Here is a 19,741-nt window from a genome sequence, read left to right on the forward strand (position 1 = left end):
CAGTAACATGTACATATATGTAATATCTTCAGTAACATGTACATATATGTAATATCTAGTTATTATCTTCAGTAACATGTACATATATGTAATATCTAGTTATTATCTTCAGTAACATGTACATATATGTAATATCTAGTTAATATCTTCAGTAACATGTACATATATGTAACATGTACATATATGTAATATCTAGTTATTATCTTCAGTAACATGTACATATATGTAATATCTAGTTACTATCTTCAGTAACATGTACATATATGTAATATCTAGTTACTATCTTCAGTAACATGTACATATATGTAATATCTAGTTATTATCTTCAGTAACATGTACATATATGTAATATCTAGTTATTATCTTCAGTAACATGTACATATATGTAATATCTAGTTACTATCTTCAGTAACATGTACATATATGTAATATCTAGTTACTATCTTCAGTAACATGTACATATATGTAATATCTAGTTACTATCTTCATCTTCAGTAACATGTACATATATGTAATATCTAGTTACTATCTTCAGTAACATGTACATATATGTAATATCTAGTTACTATCTTCAGTAACATGTACATATATGTAATATCTAGTTATGTACATATCTTCAGTAACATGTACATATATGTAATATCTAGTTACTATCTTCAGTAACATGTACATATATGTAATATCTAGTTAATCTTCAGTAACATACATATATGTAATATCTAGTTACTATCTTCAGTAACATGTACATATATGTAATATCTAGTTACTATCTTCAGTAACATGTACATATATGTAATATCTAGTTACTATCTTCAGTAACATGTACATATATGTAATATCTAGTTACTATCTTCAGTAACATGTACATATATGTAATATCTAGTTACTATCTTCAGTAACATGTACATATATGTAATATCTAGTTACTATCTTCAGTAACATGTACATATATGTAATATCTAGTTACTATCTTCAGTAACATGTACATATATGTAATATCTAGTTACTATCTTCAGTAACATGTACATATATGTAATATCTAGTTACTATCTTCAGTAACATGTACATATATGTAATATCTAGTTACTATCTTCAGTAACATGTACATATATGTAATATCTAGTTACTATCTTCAGTAACATGTACATATATGTAATATCTAGTTACTATCTTCAGTAACATGTACATATATGTAATATCTAGTTACTATCTTCAGTAACATGTACATATATGTAATATCTAGTATGTAATATCTATTACTATCTTCAGTAACATGTACATATATGTAATATCTAGTTACTATCTTCAGTAACATGTACATATATGTAATATCTAGTTACTATCTTCAGTAACATGTACATATATGTAATATCTAGTTACTATCTTCAGTAACATGTACATATATGTAATATCTAGTTACTATCTTCAGTAACATGTACATATATGTAATATCTAGTTACTATCTTCAGTAACATGTACATATATGTAATATCTAGTTACTATCTTCAGTAACATGTACATATATGTAATATCTAGTTACTATCTTCAGTAACATGTACATATATGTAATATCTAGTTACTATCTTCAGTAACATGTACATATATGTAATATCTAGTTACTATCTTCAGTAACATGTACATATATGTAATATCTAGTTATTATCTTCAGTAACATGTACATATATGTAATATCTAGTTAATCTTCAGTAACATGTACATATATGTAATATCTAGTTACTATCTTCAGTAACATGTACATATATGTAATATCTAGTTATTATCTTCAGTAACATGTACATATATGTAATATCTAGTTACATATCTTCAGTAACATGTACATATATGTAATATCTAGTTACTATCTTCAGTAACATGTACATATATGTAATATCTAGTTACTATCTTCAGTAACATGTACATATATGTAATATCTAGTTACTATCTTCAGTAACATGTACATATATGTAATATCTAGTTACTATCTTCAGTAACATGTACATATATGTAATATCTAGTTACTATCTTCAGTAACATGTACATATATGTAATATCTAGTTACTATCTTCAGTAACATGTACATATATGTAATATCTAGTAATCTTCAGTAACTAGTTATCTATCTATCTTCAGTAACATGTACATATATGTAATATCTAGTTACTATCTTCAGTAACATGTACATATATGTAATATCTAGTTACTATCTTCAGTAACATGTACATATATGTAATATCTAGTTACTATCTTCAGTAACATGTACATATATGTAATATCTAGTTACTATCTTCAGTAACATGTACATATATGTAATATCTAGTTACTATCTTCAGTAACATGTACATATATGTAATATCTAGTTACTATCTTCAGTAACATGTAATATCTATTATATCTTCAGTAACATGTACATATATGTAATATCTAGTTAGTTACATATCTTCAGTAACATGTACATATATGTAATATCTAGTTACTATCTTCAGTAACATGTACATATATGTAATATCTAGTTACTATCTTCAGTAACATGTACATATATGTAATATCTAGTTACTATCTTCAGTAACATGTACATATATGTAATATCTAGTTACTATCTTCAGTAACATGTACATATATGTAATATCTAGTTATTATCTTCAGTAACATGTACATATATGTAATATCTAGTTACTATCTTCAGTAACATGTACATATATGTAATATCTAGTTATCTATCTAGTTACTATCTTCAGTAACATGTACATATATGTAATATCTAGTTATTATCTTCAGTAACATGTACATATATGTAATATCTAGTTACTATCTTCAGTAACATGTACATATATGTAATATCTAGTTACTATCTTCAGTAACATGTACATATATGTAATATCTAGTTATTATCTTCAGTAACATGTACATATATGTAATATCTAGTTATTATCTTCAGTAACATGTACATATATGTAATATCTAGTTATTATCTTCAGTAACATGTACATATATGTAATATCTAGTTAATATCTTCAGTAACATGTACATATATGTAATATCTAGTTACTATCTTCAGTAACATGTACATATATGTAATATCTAGTTACTATCTTCAGTAACATGTACATATATGTAATATCTAGTTACTATCTTCAGTAACATGTACATATATGTAATATCTAGTTATTATCTTCAGTAACATGTACATATATGTAATATCTAGTTATTATCTTCAGTAACATGTATCATATATGTAATATCTAGTTATCTATCTTCAGTAACATGTACATATATGTAATATCTAGTTACTATCTTCAGTAACATGTACATATATGTAATATCTAGTTAATATCTTCAGTAACATGTACATATATGTAATATCTTCAGTAACATGTACATATATGTAATATCTAGTTATTATCTTCAGTAACATGTACATATATGTAATATCTAGTTACTATCTTCAGTAACATGTACATATATGTAATATCTAGTTATTATCTTCAGTAACATGTACATATATGTAATATCTAGTTACTATCTTCAGTAACATGTACATATATGTAATATCTTCAGTAACATGTACATATATGTAATATCTAGTTATTATCTTCAGTAACATGTACATATATGTAATATCTAGTTATTATCTTCAGTAACATGTACATATATGTAATATCTAGTTATTATCTTCAGTAACATGTACATATATGTAATATCTAGTTAGTATCTTCAGTAACATGTACATATATGTAATATCTAGTTATTATCTTCAGTAACATGTACATATATGTAATATCTAGTTATTATCTTCAGTAACATGTACATATATGTAATATCTAGTTATTATCTTCAGTAACATGTACATATATGTAATATCTAGTTATTATCTTCAGTAACATGTACATATATGTAATATCTAGTTACTATCTTCAGTAACATGTACATATATGTAATATCTAGTTACTATCTTCAGTAACATGTACATATATGTAATATCTAGTTATTATCTTCAGTAACATGTACATATATGTAATATCTAGTTATTATCTTCAGTAACATGTACATATATGTAATATCTAGTTACTATCTTCAGTAACATGTACATATATGTAATATCTAGTTACTATCTTCAGTAACATGTACATATATGTAATATCTAGTTACTATCTTCAGTAACATGTACATATATGTAATATCTAGTTACTATCTTCAGTAACATGTACATATATGTAATATCTAGTTACTATCTTCAGTAACATGTACATATATGTAATATCTAGTTATTATCTTCAGTAACATGTACATATATGTAATATCTAGTTACTATCTTCAGTAACATGTACATATATGTAATATCTAGTTACTATCTTCAGTAACATGTACATATATGTAATATCTAGTTACTATCTTCAGTAACATGTACATATATGTAATATCTAGTTATTATCTTCAGTAACATGTACATATATGTAATATCTAGTTATTATCTTCAGTAACATGTACATATATGTAATATCTAGTTACTATCTTCAGTAACATGTACATATATGTAATATCTAGTTACTATCTTCAGTAACATGTACATATATGTAATATCTAGTTACTATCTTCAGTAACATGTACATATATGTAATATCTAGTTACTATCTTCAGTAACATGTACATATATGTAATATCTAGTTACTATCTTCAGTAACATGTACATATATGTAATATCTAGTTATTATCTTCAGTAACATGTACATATATGTAATATCTAGTTACTATCTTCAGTAACATGTACATATATGTAATATCTAGTTACTATCTTCAGTAACATGTACATATATGTAATATCTAGTTACTATCTTCAGTAACATGTACATATATGTAATATCTAGTTACTATCTTCAGTAACATGTACATATATGTAATATCTAGTTATCTTCAGTAACATGTACATATATGTAATATCTAGTTACTATCTTCAGTAACATGTACATATATGTAATATCTAGTTACTATCTTCAGTAACATGTACATATATGTAATATCTAGTTACTATCTTCAGTAACATGTACATATATGTAATATCTAGTTATTATCTTCAGTAACATGTACATATATGTAATATCTAGTTACTATCTTCAGTAACATGTACATATATGTAATATCTAGTTACTATCTTCAGTAACATGTACATATATGTAATATCTAGTTACTATCTTCAGTAACATGTACATATATGTAATATCTAGTTATTATCTTCAGTAACATGTACATATATGTAATATCTAGTTACTATCTTCAGTAACATGTACATATATGTAATATCTAGTTATTATCTTCAGTAACATGTACATATATGTAATATCTAGTTATTATCTTCAGTAACATGTACATATATGTAATATCTAGTTACTATCTTCAGTAACATGTACATATATGTAATATCTAGTTACTATCTTCAGTAACATGTACATATATGTAATATCTAGTTACTATCTTCAGTAACATGTACATATATGTAATATCTAGTTACTATCTTCAGTAACATGTACATATATGTAATATCTTCAGTAACATGTACATATATGTAATATCTTCAGTAACATGTAATATCTAGAGTTTTTGGTAGATTATTTTAACCTTATACTTGTTTTCTTTTCTTCAGTTATTAAGTTGTAAATGAGTTGTTAAAAAAAAAATGCAATGTGGTCCTGAAAGTGTAATTTCAAGTTTTAAGATCCAGTACAAAACTTTAAATGAGCTTTGTTTAACAGGGACGTAAAACGTAGCATTTGTAGGAAGTAATTGAGGGCAAAAAAAATGTTAAGTGAGATTTCCACACAGTTCCATAAAATAATACATTTCACAGCCCATTGGTAGACTTGCCGTAAATATGTTTGTATCACAACTACTTATAATAAATATAGAAAAAAAATCTTTATAATATTTATTACTCGTATCTTTGAATAAAACATAGGGAGGGGTATGTGATGCAAATGTTTTAAAATATAAGCAAAGATATCTTTCATGATCTCTTCAATTCCTGCTATTAATAAAATTGTCACATCTTCCAAGCAGGTGTAAATATTCTCAGTTATTACAAGTTCAGATACAAGTCTTCTATCCAAATCTATTAATAAAAGCTATGCTCTTTTGTGTAGGTGTAATATTCATAAATAGAACTATGCCAGAGTGGAGATGTGCCAACCCTCACTATTACAGCTGATACTAGATACTCTGGTGTGGCTGACATTTTGAAAATAATTAGAATTGAACAAGAGGGTTCTGGTTTTTAGAATTAATTTTGGAAATGGGGTAATATTTAGCCCTCAGAAACTAAAAACTAGGGAAGGATATACTTGAACAGTTTTTTTTCTTTTTGATGAGATCTCTAATTAGTTTTGAACAATTTAGTGGGACTACATATCATCATGAAATATATTACAATGGATAGGATTGGACTATTTACAGCAATTGTTTGACTATGCAGTCAGTAAATTGAAATTCATCTAATGGAAAAGGTCAATGGGAGCATAGTTTTATGATTACTTTTCTGATATTTTTATAACTTATAACTGCTCTGATGATTTGTGTCTAGTAGCATGGTAATAACTATGAGGCTTGGGTGTGTCAGTTAAATTTACCTGTGACCTGACATGGCCAAGTGGTTGAGGCTCTCGACTCTTAATCCAAGGGTTGTGGGCTCAAATTTCTGTCACATTAAATATGCTAACCCTTTCATCCATGGGAGTGATATAATGTAATGGTTAATTCCACTATTTGTTGGTAAAAGAGTAGCCCAAGAGTTGGCAGTGGGTAGTATTGACTAGCTGCCTTCCCTCCAGTCTTACACTGCTAAATTAGGGACGGCTAGAATAGACAGCTCTCACATAGCTTTCTGCAAAATTCAGTAAACAAACATACAATTCACCTGTCCTATGTTTTTTATTGTATTGCCTGAAATATTTTGAAATTTCAGGATATTCTACAGATAATGTAACTTTTGTGAATAAAGTATCTCATTTTTATATGTGATATTTGTATGAAGTTATAGCCTTGAAAATTCATAAAAATTTAATTGTGATGCACTTTTTAAGTAAACATTATAACTCTTACCTTTGTTGTATGTTTTGGTTACAGATTTTTGTGTTTTGCTACATTCCTATAAAACTTCCATATAGTTATTTTTTATTCAAAATTACAGTGTTTAGTTATACTCTGCTTACCAGCAGTAGTATACAGAAACAAAATAGCCTTTTTATTTAATAAAATAATAAGAAAACTGTCTTATTTTAGTATTGTTAATTGGAAAGTATAATTTAATATACACAATAAATTTCAACACTAACATTGTTTAAGTTGTACATAGTTTTTTTTGTTTTTTTTTGCATTTTACCAAGTAACAAGAATGATTTAGCTGTTCCATTTTAGTAATCTAAAGGTTTTATTCAATACATGATGGAAAGTGTACTTTATGTAAGTGAGAATCCCAATCCTGGTTAACCATAACATTAGCTTGTTTATTGAATTTTGCACAAAGTCACATGAGGGCTATCTGTACTAGCCATCCCTAATTTAACAGTGAAAGATCAGAGGGAAGACAGCTAGTCATCACCACCCACTGCCAACTCTTGGGCTACTCTTTTACCATTATTCAGCTAGAAAGAAAAATAGCAAAAAACAACTACAAAAATATTATCTTATCATCCAGCAGTATTTGTATATACTTGAATATAGATTATGCAAAACTGAAGTTGTAGGTGGAATATTTTTGCCCTGACATGAAGAATATAGATTGAAATTACAATAAATGCATATTTATAGGCAAGGTTTGTTTGGTAAACAATATTGACTCTGTATAAACATTTATGCACTTTAAAAATTTTCAGCAATTTTTGAATCTATTTTACAAACATAATAAACATTACTTTTCCATAATGAAACCTCTGTTTCCAGTTAGTGAGGCTGTGCGTACAGGTTAGTATGTCTTTTACTTTTATATTGAACTACAGTAATTTGGTTGACTTAATGACCCACCCAATTTCAAACATTTAAACACTATATTGGTGTGCATCCAACATGACATTTAATCCTAATGTAAATTTTTCAGGATCACAACAGAGAAGATGTTTACATTGCAGTTTCTAAATTTGGTATCTTTGTAAAGCGTTACAACATGCAGCCTGCTGAATGTTTCAGGTAAGTTTTTAAATTTGTGACTTGATCCTGAACTGTCAAAGATGAAAACATGTGAAACAAGAGCTAATCAAACTTTAAATCAACAGGTGATACATATATACACATTAATGAAGTGGTGAGTCACCACAGCTGCAAATTATACCACTGTGAATGACATGCTTGACATTTGTGTATGTTTGTTTCATAATAATTCCTGAACTTTTGATAGTGCAGTCTACCTCAAGTATACTCATGTTTAGAGAAAAATAAAAACTTTTAAAAAAAATTATACAGTTGAATTATTAAACAAGATATATCTAAAGGGTGTAGTATTCAGAAGTAAAAGGAACCAAAAATGTCCTCCATAGTGTGGGAAAACTCTCACACCAAAATCAGTAGCTTGACAGCAAATATTAACACTACACCTCATTCCAATCCAACTTTTTCATCTGGAAAGTTAATGCTTTGTTTGTTTAAGAGAACATCTTGGACTCCACCCTACAATAAAAGGGAAAAAAAACAAATTGGTATTACTTGGTTTCATATCTTTTGGTGACATTAACAAGATAATAAGTATTTGAATCAAACAAAAATTCAGAAGCCAATAAACCAGACATTTCTAAGTACACCTCAAAGTCAGTTGCTTTTAGGTAAAAGATGGCTGAAGAAACTGGAATCATAACAATCTAATTTAGTCATATACTTGTCAAGTCTTTGATGCAGATGCAGTGTAGACTTGTAGCCTACTTATGTCTGGTTTTTGAAGCTGACATTGGTACAAAATTCACATTTTCATTCTTATGGTCTGGATTACACAGTGCCATCTTTCTTATGGTCTTAGATTTACACTGCCATCGTTCTCATGGTCTAAAAGTCACATTTTCATATTTTTTTTTAATAGTTAAGATTAACATTGCCTTCATTTTCATAGTCTGAGATTAACATTGCTACTCTTTGATATTTTTTATGGAAACTGTAGCTTAAGGTAATATTACATAATTATCTCATTAATATGAGTAAAATGTAAGAACTAGTTCAAAGGCAGTACCAGAACAAGTATTAGGTATATAACTTTTTTTTTATTTTTAATGGAGGATGTTCTAATGTTCAAAAAATCTAAAATTTAAAGAATCAAGCTATCTGTGGAATTCCATTTTCTATGATATCTACAAAGATTCTTCTCTAGTCTCATTCACCAACCAATCTAATGTATCATGACTGGTTGGTATAAATGTGCAGTTTTCTATTAGAAATATATATCTTATGCAAGTGAACCCTCATTATTGGTATGTCAAAGTGTGCATATCTCAACTTTTTAGGAAGTTACATTCAAAATTTAATCAAACTACCTTATAATCATTGTACATGAATAAGCATGGCTTTCAAAGTATAGTTAATAAATCAAATTTTAATATTATATATTTTTTTAAGCTAATTTCATAAGGAAGCACTTAAAAATATCCCCAGTCACTCATTATATAAGAATTGTGAATTTTAAACTGCAAATCTTACCTCTTATCTAATTTATTTACCACCGTTTCAAAGAATACAGATTTTAATGTAAATTACTCATCGAAACATAGATATTATTCAGGTAAAATACAATTTTTATGGCCTATCTTGTTTATGAATCACAAACTAGAAAATGGGATCCACTTGCCACACCTACTTGTTACATCCTCTCTTTCACAAATTGTCAGTAGTTTTCTAACATTTAATACTATAACCAATAGAAAGCAAGTGTTTTAGATTTTCATATTACTTTTTCCATATCATGTCCTTTTCTGTACAAGGCATTGTCTATATCATTCAGTTTTTGAATTTTTACTCATGCAATTCATACTGACAGGCTTAGCTGAATATTTAAAGACCTTTATTGCATAGTTAGAAAGCCATAAAAGTTATGGAACATTGTTTAATTGTTTTTTCTGTGTTCTTAGGTGTAATATTTAGTTGAGTATAAATAGGTGTCTATTATTATGAGCTTTAAGCTATTGATAAACATTTGTGATTTCATCGTACAGTTTGCAGTCTTTCCAAAAAGAAAGAGAGGAAATCTAGATTTATTTCATTTTCTTTTATAGTGGTAATGAAATTGGGTAAATTAACTGAATGAGTAGTAAAGAGTTAGGGTAGAGAAAATGACAGATAAAATATGTTCAACTAAAAAAGAATTGGATATTTATTTAGGAGATCTTACAGATTACATAAATGAAATTTTACAATTTTATATGAAAAAAAGCATTTTTAATCTTAATATGACAATCACTTTACAGGGGCAGATTTAACTGTCAGCCAAAACAGACTGGATTCCTCTTTAGAATGTAATTTTATTTGCTTTCACTCGATGTAAAATATAGGTATGAGTAGAGAATTACTAGGCATTTAGGCTTAAATCCACCCCTGGTACTTTGCATTTCAGGCAGTCAACACTGATTTAATACATTCACAAATTGATTTTCAGTAAATTTGATGACAAGGAATTCACATTTTAGAAAATAAAGTTTGAAATGGTTTGAGTAGGCAGTTAAAGAAATTTTAGTACACATGTACAACTTTACATCATCATCAGTACATAAACTTGTCCAAATATTGGACACTTATAATAATGTTTCTTTCACTACTCATTCAAGCCATTTCCAGACTTTGTAAAAATTGTGTGAAGATACACAAAACACATGAAAAATTATAGCATGAAATCTCTTGTGGTCATTTTGGGGTTAAGTAGTTAGAGTAGTTCTCCAAGTCAGTAGTGAGAGGGCTAAAACATACTTTAAAAATGTTTTGAATGTTATTATAACATTGAAAACAAAAGCCTTTTTATAAACTCCACTTAGGTAAAAACTGTTTTGGAGCATCACTGGGGTTGTATGGAGAATCCATATAGTGAATTACAATACTATTTTGTAATTTATATGCAAAAACGGCTCGTTTGGGTTGAGAAAATATTTTACATAGAAGAGCGAACAACGTTTCGACCTTCTTCGGTCATCATCAGGTTCACAAAGAAAGAGGTAACTGACCAGAAGCTGATCACATGTTTGAAAGGGGTTGTGTAACTGAGTGTCGAAAGTTTAAGTGTAACTTATTTTGTAACTTAGTGCTCAGAAAATTGTTTTACATTGATCAGAAAGAAAGTTCTATAACTTGTACAGCCTAAATTTTACCACCCAGCATTTATTTTATTCAACTCATTATAAATATTTTAAAAATTTTCAACACTCAGTTACACAACCCCTTTCAAACATGTGGTCAGCTTCCGGTCAGTTACCTCTTTCTTTGTGAACCTGACGATGACCGAAGAAGGTCGAAACGTTGTTCGCTCTTCTATGTAAAATATTTTCTCAACCCAAACGAGCCGTTTTTGCATATAAATTTCTCAACAAGTGGGTTTTTCGACATCACTGACTATTTTGTAATATTCCTATAAGACCTGATTTAAGCATTCTTTTGATAGTTTAAGAGATAATTGTTGAAGAAGTGATTGAAAAATATATGTCTATGTATGTTATCATCTATATATGTGTAAAAAATTTAACAACCCTTTTTTAACAAACATAATTGTCACTAAATGTTGAAAAACTGGCTTTGTGTGTGATGTGAAAAATTAAAAGTTTGTATAACATAAGAGCATTAGCTTTAAACATTTACTTCTTATTTCTGGAAGAGCTGCTAAATAGTTTCAACTTATATTTTTAAGATAAAGGTACATCTATATACTCAATCTTTAAATAAAGCACCAAAAAAAATCTTTGTATGTATGTTTGTCTGTTATTTAACCACTATTAAGTTGCTGTGCCAATCTCAGCCAAACATTATGGGTTGATAGTTTGGAAAAAGAGCCATGTTAATTATTAGATCACAACCACTTCTATTTCCATTATTCCTGTTATTGAGCATTTATTATCTTTGATGTAAACTAGTGTCAACTATATGCATAAATGGTGCCATGTCCTCACCCCCAAAAAAAGTTATTAAATTCCTATAATACAATATACAATATGTGGGGGAGGACACACAGATGTCTTGTATAATCTCAGAGAGTGGAGAAATGTAGTGAAAGAAAATAACCAGCACTGTTGCAATAATACATAAACTAAGATAAAGTTTTCACTCCAGAAGCCAATATAAGAGCTATTTCTTGAGTTATACCCACTTCTCACTTTGACACATGACCTTACTACTTCAGCCAGTAAGACACTTTGGAGTCCAATGATTATTAATTAATTACTTACATCAAAAACCATAAAAGATAAATAACAACTGTGTGTTTAAAGCAGGTAACAGAAAGCACCTCTATTGCCACTACTTTGGCTGCTAACTGACTCTTCCAGTGAAACCATTCTAACCATTGCACAGGGTATACCATGTTTTAAGTATATAAATAGTGTGTTTTTAAAGCATAAACAAAACTTTTGATGAGGTAATAATGATTACTGTAATAATGTTATCAGTAACTATAGTAACTCTTTGTCACTCTTTCAAGAATGGTTTCACACTTTTTTTATGGTAATACTCAACAATATACATTGTTGCTTAACAACAAAACTCACCTAATAATCCTTAGATCAACTATGTTGCTCATGATAAATGCACAATATTAATGTTGATTTCTTAGGAAGTTTTTTCTTTTATTTGATACCTTCTTTAATATTATTGCAAAATATTTTGAAACAGAAGCTGACAATGAGTTGTAGCCAAAAGCAAAATAATATTTATCAAGCAATGTTTCAACTAAGTCTTAAATTACATATATTTATTATGTCTAATGCTTCAATTAGACTACATATAGGCTTACCATTATTAATGTTATAGAGTTAGTGTTTAAACGTTTCAAGTGGTGAATGAATGTTAATTAATAAACATTCCTTTGGTTCTGGCTCGGCATGCCCAGGTGGTGAAGGCACTCGACTTGTAATCTGAGGGTTACGGGTTCAAATCCCCGTCACTCCAAACATGCTTGCCATTTCAGCCATGGGGGCATTATAATGTGACGGTCAGTCCCACTATTTGTTGGTAACAGAGTAGCCTAAGAGTTAGTGGTGGGTGGTGATGACTAGCTGCCTTCTCTCTGGCCTCACATTGCTAAATTAGGGATGACCAGCGCAGATAGCCCTCAAGTAGCTTTATGCAAAAATCAAAACAAACAAACAATCTGTTGGTATTTTAAACCCATGTATTACCTACTTGGTGTTAAAACATAAAATAAACTTTTATTACTACCAAGTACATGTTGTCTGTTTTACAGTTACAAGAGCTGAAAATTTGTGTTGGAAATATTTCCATACCATGTACTCTAACTCCTAACTCAGAAATACAGATAAAAGGCTCAAGAGTACTATTTAAGTCTTTTTCAGAGTGAACATGTGCTCTCTTTCATGATAATATTTCAGTTTTCTGCATAGGTTTTATTAAAATTGTGCTGATTAAAGAATTAATTCAAGAATCATGAAATAACTGAAGTGTAGGTGCATTTTGGAGGCCTTTTAGTGCCACAGTGGTATATCTGCTGACTTATAGTGCTAAAAACTGGGTTTCAGTGCCAGTGATTGGAAGCCTATAAATTTGTTTTAGTTAAATTATTCTATAATTTCATTTATCATTCAACAATGGCTTCCTGTCACTTTTGATAAGCTTTTATACTAGTTTTGTAATTAAATTGTGTGAAAGGAATTTTGTTTTATTTGTCATAGTATTTTCCTAAGTTCATGTCCCAGACAAAGGATGTGAATTGCTCAGCTTGTAATAATCTAATTTTTAACTGTAATAGGTACAGTGACTGTATGTAAGTGAAAAATGCTTTTTATGTCAGTGTGAATACTAATATACTGAAATGTTTAACTTTTACAGATACTGTAAAAAATATCGTTGTTAGAAAAACAACTTAGAGGTGCATGAGAAGTGATATTAATGAATTTTGATGGTTTAATGTACAGTTCAGAAAAATTTTGTTGAACTTTAAGCTAATATTCCTCATTCTCTTCTTGAGTGACTATAACAACAATTTTACTGGTGAAAGTGACATGCAGTGCTAATAAATATTCCAGTACTAGGAATATGCCCTGTTATTCAAGTCAACAGCCATTTAGTTATAAAGCCCAAAGTTTTCTCCACACAAACAGGACATGCAGATTTGTAGGTGTCACCACCTTAAAAAATAGTTGATGTTTTCATTTTTAATAACTTAAATATGCATCATATTTCTGTCTTCAGGTCAACTCCATTGAAGATTGAAAACAGTTACTGTTTTTTTTCTTTTTTTAATACATCCAACTTGAAAATTTAGGGGTAGTCATTATAGTTAGTACTTTACTGACGTTAGTGCTACTTAGATTACTGTCACACTCATTACAGGCTATATCATCATGCAGTATTGAATAACTGTTTGTTTGTTTTTTATCCCATAAGCACTTTTACCAAATTCAACTGTACAAATGAGCATTAATTTGCCAGTTTCAGTGCTACCCTCTTGATTAATAAACCAAAATATCTATAAATATCTTGTATTTGGTTACTTCTTGTTAAAATATTTTAAAATTTACCAGACTAATATTGTAACTTTTCAGACTTTACAATAGTTTGTCTAACAAGATAGAGTGGCAGAAAATATATGAAAGTTTTATGATTAAAAAACTGAAGTCAACATTAAACCATCAAAATGTAACAATATTGCTTATTCTCAAGTTGTAATCTGAACTTATATTCCTTATTATGCTAATGTTTAGTTACATTTGATCATTACAAATATATTTGTTTTCTGGTTTTTAGATGGAATGAGATTACCAACCTGAGTCTCAATAAAAAAGTATTTATTATAGAGTGCCATGTGAAAGAAAGGACTTTTTCTCTTCAATTGGTAAGGAATACAGCATAACATTTTCTGTATTACGTTTTGTCAACTAATAATATACATGACTTAAAAATAAGATATGTCATGAAATGATCAGGAAGATTTAAAAGACAAGTTACTATATGACATTTTGTGATTTCATTAAAATGTTAGCCAGTAGCTTCCTCAGTGAAGCTTACCCCTATAAAATATAAAAACTTATAATTAATTGTATATATTTAATAATTATTGGTTTTGTTAAACTTTTGAATAACTTGTAAACAAATTACTTAGTTTTTACATTTTATGTAAGCAGAATAAAAGATTGTGTATATGTTTATTCACTGATGTTTTAGATTTTTGTCTCCACTGTTGTAGTTATCTGTCTGTATTGTTATTTCTTTGTGTTCATCTCAGTATGTTGGCTGGCATTTGTTGGTCTTGAAAAGTGCAACAATGTGGTTTATTTTTGGGACTGTTTTAAAAATGCATTTTGTGGTTTACCCATCTAGAAAAATACTTTGTGACCAATTAACTTATTATATTACTTATTTATTCCTGTATATTTATGAGGTTCTGGACAGTACATAGTTTTTTTGAATTGCTAGAAATGGAAAAAATGTATTAATAAACTTACAGACCTGCCTATAGGATCATTTACAAGTGAACAGTATCTACAACTCTTTTGGAGACACGTACATCTCCCCTCTAGAGCATTGTAACAAACACTTGTGGTATACAAAAAAATTATAATAATTTTAGCTGTAGAAAGTGTGAGTTTGGAATTATCTACCTGCATGAAGAAAATATATTCTTTTTCCCAATTTCTCAAAGTTAACTAGTGTTGAATAATTAATAAAATATTTAAACTTTATTTTGTTTGTCTTTCATTGTGCATCTGAAAATAAACCTGGCATTGAAAGAGTTGTTTATCTTTAAACATAGCAGCAAAATAATTAGTTAGGTTCTAACTTGTTGCTGAATTCAAAGTAGTAGGTGGACAATTTTAAATTTTTGCATTATTCTGCAATATATGAATATTTCCTAAATCTGAGGGATGCTCTACAAATATTTGCTGTGATAAACTTTTTTCATGGAGTGTCAAAAAAAATATTAAAATGCAGACACATTACTGTGATGTGTGTATTTAAAATAACCCTGCATTCATCAGAAAGATGTGTAAAACTAAACCATAAAAAATATAATATATGCAAAGTAAATGTTAAGGAAAAAGATTAAAAACAAGATGGGGAAATAAAATCCAAACAGTTTATTTTTTAACAATGTGAACATTTTAAAAATTATTTTTATGTTCACCAATTTATTTATTTTTACTTATCCCTGAGTTTCTTCAAACTTCACAAATATGAAAGTACATATTCTTATTTTTTTTAGAAGTTTTTAACTAAAAACTTATTACTTTTGCTTTTCATGTTGCCCTTTTATGTAACTATTTTAGTGTTGCTGGTTTTTCATTCATCGAGCTGTTTTTATTTCACTTTACCATTTTTCCATGCTTACTGTAAATATAAAAAAATATTCGTATTATTTTTTGTTTTCAAACAGGAAGATGTTGATAGTGCCAAATATGTTTGGAAGATGTGTGCCCAACAACATCAGTTTCATTTTCCAGCAAAAAACAACAAGTAAGAAGTGTCCTGTTGAATCTTTAACTTTGTATTTGAATTCTATGTTATAAACAACAACAAACACATTTTCGTATTAAGTACTCTTACAATTTGCTTCTGATCTGGATATAACCTCAACATCCTAATAAATATAATATTATACAAGCTGCTATGTAGGGAGTTGTAAATAAAAAAATCCTAGTTATGTGTTCCTTAATTTTCGTAAAATGAAATACAGTTTGAAAAATATTGAATATGCTAGAATTTTTTCAGACTGGCAAAATAAACTTAGTAATTTGTTTAGGTTTTGTTTGTTCTTGAATATTTCAAAACTGTGAGCCTATAACAATATGTGATAATGCAAAAAATAAGCAGTTATAGCTCAAGTACGAAATTAATTTTCAAAGCAACTGAATATTTCATAACAGATAAGTTGTGTCATGCTGGTGTAGACAAAACTTGTTTAAATTCATAAAATATTTTTTCCTTGAACCTTTTTGGTTTTCATTATAGCGTATGTGAAATATTTGACCTGGATTGTTCTATATTCACGCAGACTTGTAAATAACATTGTCACCTTTATTAACAATCTTCTGAACAGTTTTTATCATTAAACTTTGCATATTATTTTTCCTTCTAAGTATTTGTTTTTATTTCTAGAACTTTCTTAATACTTTCTTTTTCCAACAGTGAAGTCGATGGTCAGAAACTTCAAACAGGAAATCAAGGACCATGTGTACAGTACGTTGATTATTGTATTTTTATTAGAATAATTTTCTTAATGCCTCTCAGATATTAGAATGTCAAAAATACTTACTTTTTATTGCAATTGTTTCGAGTGTTTAAAGTTTTGTGTGCTGCATCATTTAACTTTATCTTTTGTTTGGTTGTTATCACATTCTCTTCTAATAAAGATCAAATGACATTGTTTGGAATAAAATAGTTCTGTTTTTTCATAGAGAATATACTCAAACTTAATTCATGTTTTAAAACATTGGAATTTCTCACAGTATTTCAGCTGTTAGTTAAAAATAGTTTTGATGATAAATTATTTATAGTGATTTCATTTTGTCATTTTTATTTAGAAATTCCGTCTTCAGCAACACTCGACAAGAGGTAAGGTTAATTTTAACTAGATGCAGTACTCTGTATGTGTATATGTTAGCTGTGTACAAGAGTAATTATTGCTGTGCAAAATATAATTTCAGGTGATTTATTTCAAATTTGGCTCAGAAGTATAGTTGGTAGATTGAACAAATTGGTAAGATTTTTATAGACTTCTCCTGCTTTGTCTTTTGATCTTGAAATGATGTTTTAGGTTTCATGTTGAATCCAACCACTAACACATCATTACAATACCAACAGAATAAGCAGCAGAAACAGTGATTTCATTGTTTTGATTGTGCTGTGTGCTCCGTTTAAGTAAACATGTTAAAAAATCGTCACTCTCATATCCTTTATCTGTCCTGCTGTTTTTTAATTTATTAGTAAAAATAATCTTAGGTTTCAAAAATAATTTTATTGTTTCTGTTTTTTCAACAAGATTACAAGAAGTGGAAATCCTACACTAACATGTTTTAAGTTGTAGAACTTAGAGTATTAGGTTGAGGAATAATTCGTGAGCGTTTTTAAATAATTTCATTCAAGTATTACATGCAAGACTATACAATACTTCAATGCATGAACACATTACACCCAAAACATTTATTATGATACTTTATTTCATGTAATACCTAGGTATATAGTATGCATTGTTTTAAACGAAATTGCAAGAAATTAAATGCGAAAAGCAGATGGTGTCGAAAATGCTCAATTTTGTCCACTTGACATTCCATTTAATAAGCTGAAAATGAAAGCAAAAATTAAAGACATATGAAAATCAAACACACCATCTATTAGAGCAAAAAATTATCTACCAAATGACATGAAATATTTTGCGAAAGCGTTTCATTTATAAATAAATTTTTGTAACTTGAAAACCGCTCACAAATTATTCCTCAACCCAATATAATTAGAAACATTGAAATTGTGTATTCTAATTATTTTGTATTAATATACTATATAGAAGAAGAAAAAAAAACGTTTTAAGAAGTAGATTATTGTAATTTATTGTTTCTTATGAAGCAATAAGGTAGTTTTAGGTTATGACTAATGGTGGGGAATGACATTCCCTTACATTTTGTTTTTAGTTGGAACACTGTTCCCTCACAAGGTCAAACCTATTTGAATTTGCAAATCTCTAACTTCGTGAACATTTGCCCGCTCTTAAAAGAAAGAAGGGAAGAACCTATTAATCTTTTCATAAAGGTTGTAGGCAAGATCTTGAAGTATAATGAGAGGAAGGGTTGCAAAATGCAAAATAAAACGTAGTTTTGTTAGGATTGATAAAAAAATTAATCCAAACAACTTGTGGTCAGACATCTATCTCCTATGTTTATTTTACTGCTAACTGCTGAAACAGAAATCTTTCAAAAATAAAGCAGGGAATTGTCACTCATGGCATTAGACTGTTTATATAATGTACATTCTGTGGCTTTATTAGAAAATACATTGTAGGGCTTACTGGCTTGTTTTTAGTACATTGATTGTCTAAAGTACTATATAGAAACTATTTATGGCTGTGTACAAAATCTAATAAACACGTTAGGCATTTGATTGTAAGTTATCATCCCACAGTGGTTGGGATTTAATAGTAGAGGTATAAAAGTGTGTAAGAGCTTATTAACATTCTGTTTTTTATTTTATCATATTTACACAGTAACTGCTTTGTTTCCAGTAATATAAATATACTCATTTTGGTTTAGGTAGTATTTATTACTTAATCTTCATGCTAATCATGCTTTTTGTAAGTAAGTTACACTGTAATTCAAAAGTTCAAGGGGAAATAAAATTAATTTTTTTATTGTAACGTTTTTTAATGTAACTTCAATTACAGTTTACAGCTAATATTTCTGAAATTAGTTTTTTTTATATAGACACTGTAAAAAATACTAATAATAGTAACACTTCTTTACCTAACACTACACCTCTGGTTATAATATCTACATTTCACTGATCTAGAACATATTACTGTGGATAAGTGATATAATAATAAAAAATGACAATGCACTAGTTACTGTCATAAAGATAGTATATA

At 28.3% G+C, this 19,741-nt stretch overlaps 1 protein-coding gene across 10 annotated transcripts in view; it reads left to right on the forward strand.

The window, feature by feature from the left end:
• Positions 1-19,741, forward strand: part of Pez (protein tyrosine phosphatase non-receptor pez) — a 60,031-nt gene that overhangs the window by 17,396 nt on the left and 22,894 nt on the right. For all 10 annotated transcript variants that reach the window (XM_076457584.1, XM_076457577.1, XM_076457585.1 and 7 more), the window contains exons 7-11: positions 8,081-8,169; positions 14,917-15,004; positions 16,544-16,623; positions 17,296-17,346; positions 17,691-17,721. In XM_076457584.1, the coding sequence (XP_076313699.1) occupies positions 8,081-8,169; positions 14,917-15,004; positions 16,544-16,623; positions 17,296-17,346; positions 17,691-17,721 (339 nt within the window). The remainder of the gene's footprint in view (positions 1-8,080; positions 8,170-14,916; positions 15,005-16,543; positions 16,624-17,295; positions 17,347-17,690; positions 17,722-19,741) is intronic.

The sequence above is a fragment of the Tachypleus tridentatus genome, chromosome 9 (genome assembly GCF_004210375.1).
Source record: "Tachypleus tridentatus isolate NWPU-2018 chromosome 9, ASM421037v1, whole genome shotgun sequence".
In the NCBI taxonomy this organism is placed as follows: Eukaryota; Metazoa; Arthropoda; class Merostomata; order Xiphosura; family Limulidae; genus Tachypleus; species Tachypleus tridentatus.